Source organism: Zerene cesonia, chromosome 19, assembly GCF_012273895.1.
Source record: "Zerene cesonia ecotype Mississippi chromosome 19, Zerene_cesonia_1.1, whole genome shotgun sequence".
Classification (NCBI taxonomy): Eukaryota; Metazoa; Arthropoda; class Insecta; order Lepidoptera; family Pieridae; genus Zerene; species Zerene cesonia.
Genome location: NC_052120.1, coordinates 864,007 through 874,198, shown reverse-complemented (window position 1 = coordinate 874,198; position 10,192 = coordinate 864,007). Strand labels below are relative to the sequence as shown.

Below are 10,192 nucleotides of genomic sequence, written 5' to 3'. Positions count from 1 at the left end.
ATTATAATATTAGTACTAACTACTGGATAAGCTATAACAAAAGAAGATATTCCATTGCAAAGGATCATGGGAGCAAAAATAACTAATTCGTTTCAATATTAAAAGTTCGCCATCGTCCCTTGGAAATCACTCCAAAGTCTAAATCAGATAAAATAGCAACACTTACCTATAAAACAAAACACGCTAATCAAGTGAAAACCCACGGAGTTATCTAGTAACAAAACCAACAAACAAACATCTGTCAAACTTAGTACAGTAGTACCTTCTTCGTTATTGGGCCTTCAGTTGATATATAATTACTAAGAGATAAATCATTCTATACGAAAAATTCGATGCATTTTTAAACACAATATACAGTGTCTGGAAGGTGAAAGCATTTATATATACATACTAGCGGCCGCCTCGGCTTCGCCCGTGGTACATATATAGCCTTCCTCAATAAATAGGCTATCTAACACTGAAAGAATTTTTCATATCGGATCAGTAGTCCCTGAGATAAGTGCGTTCAAACAAACAAACTCTTCAACTTAATAATATTAGCTGTTCTACCTTACTCTTATCATTTAGGGGTATGAAAAATAGATGTTGGCCGATTCTCAGCCCTACCTGATATCTACACAAAATGTCATGAGAATCTGTCCAGCCTTTTCGGAGGTGTATGGGAACGAACATTGTGACTACTGTATACTGACTGATTGATAATTTGTGTTTGTACCACTAAAATCATTTTTGTACATACATTTCTTGTGTTGCAATGAAATTTTTAATGTTTGTTGTAATTTATATTTAATTGTCGTAAATTATTTTATTTTGGTGATAGCGATGTAGCTATTTTTTATCCTCTTTCACCAACATAAAACACTCTTTTTTCTACAATATTCTTAGCGATATAAAAACTTCATGGATTTGTCATTGGTATCTTGAAATTTTATTCCGTACAAAACATTTACTCATGTATTTTTTCTCTCTCCATCTTTCTCTAACTATAGCTTAGAATTTAAGCACACTTTCTAGAAAATAAATATTTACAATAGGTCTTATTCTTTCTTTTTTTTCTTCTGTCTCCCTCTGAAATAATGAGGTTCTTCTTCTAATTATTGCATAGATATTTCTATTCAACATATTTAAGAAACTTCCAATGCTTTATGGAATGCCATGGATATTTTCAGTTCTCTCCGTATTTAATTCTCTCTGTCCATCTCTTCTACCCACGCTTCTCTCTCTTATTTCCATGTCTTTCACCCAAGCCCCTCCCTTTTATATCTATCTCTTACACCCACGTCTCTCCCTCCCATTGACATCTCTTTCAGCCACGCCTCTTCCTGCTATTTCCATCTCTTTCTACAGCGTTTTCAGCACCATATTCCGTTCGGTAGTAGTAAAATGCAGGACAGCTGCAATAGCGTTCAACATGTGCTTCCGCCCGGCGTAGTCCGCGGACAGGAGGTACGCTAGCACCACGTTCTTGAGGTACTCCAGGTTAGCGCCCTCGCGGGACTGGATGCGACGTAACCTGCGGGAAATGTCGAATATTATAATTCTTTCTAAGTATTTATAAAAATAAACTAAACAAGATGACAGAACTTCAAAAATGACAGAAATAGACGTGATTATAGACGTGATATGGGAGCATGACAGAGGCCACATGTTTTCGAATGATAAAGAAACTTCAACCATAACACAACAAACATCATTAAATCATATTTTATCGTACTATAAAACAGACAGTCGGAGTTACTTCCGCATTTAAATCAACAACTAACCGACGAATTGGTAAAATTATTCAAATAATACTTAACTTACATACAAATTTTGACTAGATTCACAGTTAATATAAATACTTTTATTACAAAATTCGTTTTAATATTTCTTCTGAACTAGTATAAATTTCTTCAAAAACAACATCACACAAATACCTGTCTATTTCTTCCTTCAAAGTTCTAATGACTTCTTTAAATCGTTCCTTCTCTATAGTCGCTTCGCGTTGACAATCCCTGAAGAAGAGAAGATGAACTGATATTAAATTTATTAGAGTACTAACTTGTTAGCTTTCGGACGTGGTTTTGCCCGTGTTAAGCGAGAGCAAGAAAACCAGCATCTTCTCTAAGATGGAACTGATCTTCTCTATCTCTCTCTCTCTCTCTCTCTTTTTGTATATGTATATGAACGGTGAACGACACGGGTTTGAATTCCACCTTGTGGTCGATTTTTTTAGGTTTTTTTAAAACTTTTCGACTCTTCTCACCTATATTGCCCTTCGAGAACGTGTTTCTCCCTCCTCAGTTGCGTGATATCGAGGTCTTTCCGCGCCAACTCGTGCGCATAGTGCAGCATATGCGGGAGTGCGCTTTTGTCCTGCTGCAAAACACAATTAAATATATTATAATTAAACCTAATACAAAAGTATAGGGTAACACTGTTTTAATCTTCTAATAAACTAAATATAAACATGTACGTTAGCAGTCGAGCACGCTTCGACAAGAATTGGGTCAGCGGCGAAGTACCACACCCCCACAAAAGACCGGCGTGAAATAGTAGCATGCTCCTGTATTTCATACGGTGAGTGGGGAAGCCGCAGACCCGTATCCTTTTCCTTACCCTTCTCAATCCTTTCCTTTATTCCTCGCGTCCATCCTTTCTTAATCCCTTTCCAATTGAAAGTCGGCAATCCATTTGTAGAGGCATAAGATCTGCAATCGACATTACTCCTCTGCAAATGTTCACGGGCGGTGGTAGGGCCTTACCATCAGGCGACCCACCAGCTTCATTGCCGACGGTGACATAAAAGAAAAAACATACATTCAAAGCCTGTCCCTCCTTCCAGCCCTCCTCCGAGCTGACCCTCCGGGACCTCTCGTTCCTCGAGCGGATGAGGTTATCCGTCTCCTCCAGCAGCGTGGAGTATCTCTCGCGCTGCGTCTGCACGTGCTTCTCGAGCGTTTGTATGCGCGCGCGCAGGTCGGCGACTATCTCTTTGTGGTACTCTTGTTCGCTTTTTAATTTCTAAACAAAAACATAAATAGGCATTTATCATGTAGCGATGTGAAAAATAGATGTTGGCCGCTCATATCTACCCGATTTGCACGGAAAAATTAACGAAAATCGGTCTAGCCGTTTCGGAGAAGTATAGTAACTAACATTGTGACACGAGAATTGTATAGAGATTATTTATAGGGATTAATTATTGGTTCAATATATAAAGCTTAATTTACGAAACACTGGTTTGTGATGACGGTTTTAGTATTGGATATCTTATCTAGGCAAGTTTTGAGTGGACTACATGACCTAAAAGCGTGTTTTATATTACCTTATGTGATAAAAAAAGCAGAAATAAGTAATGTAAGATATACTTCAGGATAGTTATGCTGGTTTGATAGTTTGTGAAAAACATCATGCTACAAATTTGGTATCATATAAAAAGTGACAGAGATAACTCACCATAACTAAACATTTAGAAATTAAAAACTTTTTAACGGATTTTAAACGCGATTTATTTATTATATTCACGTCAGCGTGACTGATCAGTCTCCCCGTGACCGCTCGTCCGCACGCCCGTGTTCGAAACGTCGGGTTAATAATATAATGAATAAATCGCGTTTAAAATCCGTTGAAAAGTTTTTAATTTCTACATGTATAATACTCGCGAATAATCAAACACAACAAAATACTATAACTAAACATACTCATTTTTAATGTCAAATTATACGTCAAGAATCATTGTAATTTGAGAGATCTCTTTTAATATAACTAGAGTATATGAATATAAAAAATGTTATTTTCACCTATTCATTTATAATAATTGAAAAATATATAATCATAATTGTAAATAATTTTTTAATACCATTTTTTAACAAAATAAAATTATTTATAACCTATGAATAATCGAATCACGAAAAACGACTTGTAACTATTTTCTAAAAATTTCTCATTTCTAGAAAATTCTATCGCTCTCTACCTATTTTTTAATTTAAAATATTACAACATTAAATACAATTCGTATAATCCAGCGATCGTATCAGAATATGTTACAAAGAACTATACTACTACTATTTCAAAGAGCAATATAAAAAAATAATAACAATAATTCAAAAAGAAAAATAAAATTTATCTATAAAATAACATGTTTTTAATATACACCAAATATAAAAAAAGCAACCCGAAAAAATAAAAAACATTTCCCGTACCGGGAATCGAACCCGAGCCTCCTGGGTGAAAGCCAGGTATCCTAGCCACTAGACCATACGGGAACTGAGAGCTTGTTCGAAATACATGATTAATATGTACAGACGACTCAACTATTGATAGTTGGAACCTGTTTTATTACCATACTGAGATAGAATGTGAGTATTAAAGCAGAATGTTTTTACAAGTGTATGTACGTAGGTATGTTTGTGCGTAATGTTGTTTACATATCTGTATGTATGTATGTGTTATGTATATTTCTTGTTCTTTTTTTGCCACGCCCATGTTTCCAATTATCGTAAGAATACCGTACAATTTTGTTTTCATAATAATAATTCTTGATTTAGAAATAGTATTGGACTTCTTTATATATAAAACATATTATCATCATCACTACATTGCAGAAATCAGTCACTTCCCACGTCTGTCCCTATGTTTGTATGTATGCTTACATCTTTAAAAGTACACAATGGATTTTATTGTTTTTAATATGTACTCAAGAGCGAGGTGTATAATAAAATATATTAAACTACTTCGACTTTAACGCGTACGAAGCCGCGGACAAAAACTAGTACGTTTAAGAAAAATTACTTTGTCCCTCTGTAAAATGAAATTAGTTTGAAACATTTACCTCCTCTTGCAACTTCAACGAATCAGCCTTGTCCTGCTGTTCTTGTTCGAGCATCAATTGGAACGTCTCAGCTTTATCCTTCAATACAACTATCTCACTCTTCAGGCTCGCTATCTCGCTCTCTCTATCCCCACCGAGACTATTCTTGACACTCTCTTTATAACTGTCGAATTCCATTTTCAAAATATCATAGTCCCTCTTACATTTGGAGTGCACATGGTCGAACGTGTCTATGTTTAGGATGGTTGATATGTCTATTGGATTGCCCAATTTTTTGTTCTCTGCTATCAGTTCCTTTTTGAGGATGTGAATTTTGTCGATGAGGGTTTGCAGGTATTCCGTGTCTGCTAGCTTTTCGTTGTCCGTTTCGCTTTTCTGCGTGTCCTCTGAAAATTTTTATTCCTGTGTTGATTAAAACTGCTCTACAAGAGTGAACTTCTATTAGGAAACCGGAAACGTAGAAGCGTGTTTAAAAGCGTCTTTATTATCTAGTCTCTTAAATATTTTAATATGATATCTTTCCTCATGGTAAGCTAAGATGTGGCCTAAGATGGAGCATATTACCACCCTAGAAGGTATTTGTTCAATATAGTATCATCAATGAAAACAAAAAATTCGGCAAAGTGAGAAACATTCTAAAGAATTAAGATAATACACAATAAAACATAATTATTCTTAAAAAAGAACTGAACCATCTTCATTTTTTTTTTTAATGGCAGATCTAGACAATGTCTAAAACACACCCAGTCAAAAGTTCTGAGGAAGCAAACCCGAAACAAATTACAGTCAAATTGAGAACCTCGACCTTTTCTTGAAGTCGGTTGACACAATAAAACTTATTTACTACCTAGTTGACTTTTAACCATAGTCTATATATTTTGTATTTCCTTTTAAAAAAAACGCACCAAAAAGCGACTTCCACAGGACAATCATAATTAATCAACTTAATTCACCAACACTAATATTATAAAGAGAAAACTTTTATATTTTTGTATCTTTCACGCAAAAACCACTACTGCAATTTCAAAAAATCTTTCACCATTAGAAAGGTGCTATGTCTCTGAGTGATATAGGCTATTTATGTACCACAGTCGAAGCCGGGGCTGACAACTAGTAGTAAATAACGAAATACCCTCACCAATACTCCGACTGCTAGACATTCTGTCCAGAATCCTGCCATTAACGGAATCACGCAGTTGCTGTATGATCTGTTGGTCCCTTCGCCTCTGCAAGTCATACTCTCCGATGGTTTGAGACAATTCTGCCAGTTTTCCTTCTAACAGCGCGACCCTTTCCTCTTGCCTAGCGCAGATTTTCCTCGCCGATTCTTCTGCACGTTTCACTTTTATTTGTTCCTGGAATATATTTGTTTGTATATATAATAAATTAAGTGTCAAAAAGAGATACGAATTTGAAGTAAAGTTCTTTTTTTTTCAAATAGAAATAATTAATGGCTTCTTAGTGAAATAATACTTTAATGGCGGCCTTGCGCGATAAATGTTGCAATATTTACTTATAATCTAGTATCTATCTGTATCTAAAATCCAATTTTAAACCATCGAAAAGTGGGTTCAAAACTACAACTTTCTTGCGACAGAGTCTGCAATTGTTTGAATTACGGTTCAGACTGACTGAAATTATGATTTTAACCGGAGTTTGAGTTACCTCACGTATAGCAACAGAGTGCGACTGTTCCAGCAAAGCCAGTTTCTGCTGCAGCCGCACCAGCAGAGCTGGTGTTTCCACCGTCCTCGCTTCGGCGCGCTGCAGACGACGCTGGGAGGCTTCTAGACTACTGCTCAAATCTCGAACACGCTTTTCCAGCTCAGATTGGGAAGCTGGCAATATAGGGAGAAGATAAGAGAGTGAAGAAGTATGTATGCATTTATTAGTAAAAAAAAAGAGAAACACTTACTAACAGTTTTAACATTAACTTGAATCACATCCAACAGGATGTCTTACCAAGTGGAATAGCCCAATAACAAGCAATAATAAGACCAATTTATAAGCTCAAATCCTAAGCACTTTTTAGAGAAATTCTTTGCTAGAGAACTATCCTACAGGTTCTACAGCATATTCAAGCTACTACTATCAGACTAGATGCTCGAATGGGCGTCATTTTAGCGCAGTTTGATGTCCCCCCTCTAATTATAAGTACCTAAGTTTTCAACAACTTTTTTCGATTGGATAAAAAATTATATGGAAACTGGAAAGGATGTGAATGGAGCTCCTCTAAGTCTCTACTTGGTACAAAGAGACTAAAAAAAACAGTTAAAAGCTGCCTAGATACCCTCTATCTTACTCCAATATACACTTGAGAGCCGACTGGCTGGCCAAGTGATTGTAACAAGTCTTTTCTTAATAGTATTTCGTATCGAAAGCTATCTTCTATCTGTACATCTCAACAGAGTTGAGATCTACAATTTAGATTGTTAGTTAGTTAGTTAGTAGTAGTAGACGAGTTTAGACTCGAATCTATCAAAAATTCAATACATTGCTCAAGCCATTTTAGATAAGTTTGCAATTATGTTCCATCTGGTGAGTGGAGGGCCGGAGGTCTGTTTCTTTTTCCTCACCCCTCCAAGTCTATTTCTTCTTTCCTGTCATCAATTTTTCCTTATCCATTAAAAACGAGCAGCACTTTCATAGTCACTCCCTCTGGGTATGTTCATGGGCGATAACACTATGACAATAGAATTTTGTATCATTATAATGAATAACATTATATTGTTTTTTTATAACTAATTTATACCTTGAGCCTCATTTGAGTGCACCACTTTATCTTCAAGTTTTTCTTTTGACTTCCTCTCATCATTTAATTTCATGTGGAGTTCTCTAAAAATTATTTACAAATTGTATAAGATACCATTGACAAACCAGAGAATTTTGGCAACTCTTTCTTATTTTTATTTTTGTAGGCAGTACTCAAGTAGTAGTAGTAGTTTTTGTAAGTAACTCTAAAATTACTATTTATTTATCTATAAATATTCTTCTAAAATTTTATCTCCTTTAATGAAACTTACATGACGTATTATATACACAATACAAACTCAAATCTTTCAATATTTTTTTTTCTTATTGATGTATACATATACCCTTATTTACAAATTTGCAATAATCCTCAAATATTTCCCTTATTACAGATAACAGAGATTAATTTGCTGAAGCTATATAAAAATAAGGATTATTACCAAAATCTTGCATAACTGCAACATGCATAACTTATAAAATACTGCACCAAATTTAAAAGTATCTTTATGTCTTTGTAAAGTTTTTACAAAAAAAAATTAAACAAGGTCCTTTATAATTTCAACCTGGACGGATTTGGGTGCACAGGGATATTTCATAATTTCACATGACATTCTAACAAGTAACATTACTTATAAAAATTACTATACTTTTTGACTCACTTCAGCATGGCAGAATGATTCGCCCTCTCTTTCTCTCTTTCCTGAATTTCGTATGCGATTTTAGCTTTTAAATTATTTACTTCTGTTATGTGTTGCTGCACCAATGCTTTAGTTTCCTCTCGCATTGATGCTATCATATTTTCATACTGAAAATTATATTAACTCAGGTATAGGTATTTTTAATAACAAACACATAATAAAAGTTACTGACACCCGTGGGGATGAGTGACCACTCAATATTCTAAAATGGGACCAATAGACAATGATTTACTGTCAAACACAAAAATAATCATGTCAATCAATTGATAACTGTGGCAAATACTGATTTTGTTGCATATAGTTTTAGTTTTATTTTGGTAGAAACCAATAGATAGCTAGTTTTTGTTGGATTCCTTAATATATACTTCTATGTTACATTTACTTTTAACCTCAATGCCATAACAGGATTTAATTCTACAATCCTCCAAATAAATCCATATTCTAATTGCCAGAATAGAAATACATGTAAGTCTTGGGTTTGGTTGCAAATGAACTTAAATTTTATTTAAAGAATGCACAGAGAGATTTTTAACTATATGAATTACCAACTCCATCAATATCTTACATACCTTCTCTCTAGTGACTTTCTTATCCGCCTGAAAGGCCTCTTCCATTCTAGACTTCTCTGCTGTGAGTGTTGACAGAGAAAGAGTGAGAGCCGCAAGGGAATCGTCAGATGCTGAAACTAGACACAAGATGTTTTAGTAAAATGTGTCTATTTTTTGTATGCTTAATTAACATATGTTTAATTTTTTACTCAATTAAATAACTACACTTCCATCAAATAAAGTAAAAAACAACATAGAATATTACCTCAGATTTTATCAAACTAGACGTTATTTTAGTTTTGTGGTTGAGAAATACAAATAATTTTACATTGTCTTGAAGAACATCTCTAAATCTAACCATATGATAATAATTTTTGTGATTATGAAAGACTCATTGAACAGATTTTTGTATAGTTTTCAGCAAAAAATAGATTAATATATCAGACAAAACCTTATCTTAATAGTTACATCAAGTTAAAATTGATTTATTAATAAAAATTCTATACCTAAAAATAAAAGGGAACAGGTATGTTGTTCCTTGTATTTCATTTAAATTGAAAACAATATTTACCTTCATCGTTTTCTGTCTTATTCAATGCCTTTAAACTTGTTTCTAATGCCTCCTTCTCTTTAGCTAAGCCCTTGTATGCTGCTACCACATCTGAAAATATTTAATTTTTAACATTATCAGTTCTATTCTCATGTTTGGAAAAAGAACAAAAAAAATGATATTGAATTTAAAAAATTATGCTGAACTATCGTAATTAAATTCACAAGAACTTAACAAGAATGCAACAAAATGACCTCGATTATTGCTGCAATCAGATTTAAGTTTTTTCATTTCTATTTCTCAACATAGCATAGCAACAAAGTTCTAAAGTAATCACTAAATGAAGAAATTATGATTATAATATTATACATTTACCTCTTAGGCGTGCTTCGTAACGCTTTATTTGGTCAGCTTGTTTTGTAATTGTTGATATCAACTCTTGTTTTGATAATGACTCCATTATAGCACTTGTAATATGATTATCCAATATACATAGTAAGTTGAAAAAAGTGTCAGTAACGATTTGAAAATTTTAAGAAAATAGATCAGAATGTAAGAAATTGCAGCGAAATAATTAATTATTAAAAATTATTACAACGAAGAGGGCTTCAAGACTGAAGTGTTTCTATTTTGACAAATAACACTGACATTAACGTCAAAATATAGATTCTGGTAGGTAATCTGTCAATTATTGGTACAACGATTTGGTTGCGTTCAAAAAATTTAAAAAATACTTTCATTTTTATTCAAAGTCAAGACTTAAGTCTTATGCTACTACTCAATAAAGAATTAATTGTATCAAATAAAACAAATACCCATAAAAACTTATTGA

The 10,192-nt window shown here is 33.8% G+C and overlaps 1 protein-coding gene and 1 non-coding gene across 3 annotated transcripts; both read right to left on the bottom strand.

The window, feature by feature from the left end:
- Window positions 1–907: 907 nt before the first annotated feature.
- Window positions 908–9,991, bottom strand: LOC119834538 (GRIP and coiled-coil domain-containing protein 1). Of its 2 annotated transcripts, XM_038358929.1 has the most exons (13): window positions 9,736–9,991; window positions 9,382–9,471; window positions 8,832–8,947; window positions 8,224–8,369; window positions 7,566–7,648; window positions 6,479–6,651; window positions 5,952–6,168; window positions 4,814–5,199; window positions 2,800–3,003; window positions 2,246–2,358; window positions 1,917–1,994; window positions 1,317–1,513; window positions 908–1,282 (listed from the first exon to the last, which is right to left on the bottom strand). In XM_038358929.1, exons 1-12 carry the CDS (start codon window positions 9,818–9,820, stop codon window positions 1,342–1,344), a joined length of 1,863 nt encoding a protein of 620 aa, XP_038214857.1. In that variant the 5' UTR covers window positions 9,821–9,991; the 3' UTR covers window positions 908–1,282; window positions 1,317–1,341. The 2 variants fall into 2 exon arrangements, with proteins under 2 accessions (XP_038214857.1, XP_038214856.1); XM_038358928.1 differs by having other exon boundaries at window positions 910–1,513.
- On the bottom strand, window positions 4,176–4,247 carry Trnae-uuc. The gene has a single exon. It is a non-coding gene; the product is annotated as a tRNA-Glu (tRNA).
- Window positions 9,992–10,192: the final 201 nt, after the last annotated feature.

What these genes read in the sequence shown, in the direction of transcription:
- LOC119834538 (XM_038358929.1), bottom strand. Translation starts at nt 9,820, where the DNA reads ATGGAGTCATTATCAAAACAAGAGTTGATATCAACAATTACAAAACAA. An exon ending in TTACGAAGCACGCCTAAGAG is followed by an intron (nt 9,472 to 9,735) that starts GTAAATGTATAA and finishes AAATATTTTCAG; the next exon opens with ATGTGGTAGCAGCATACAAG. An exon ending in GCACTCAAATGAGGCTCAAG is followed by an intron (nt 6,652 to 7,565) that starts GTATAAATTAGT and finishes CTATATTGCCAG; the next exon opens with CTTCCCAATCTGAGCTGGAA.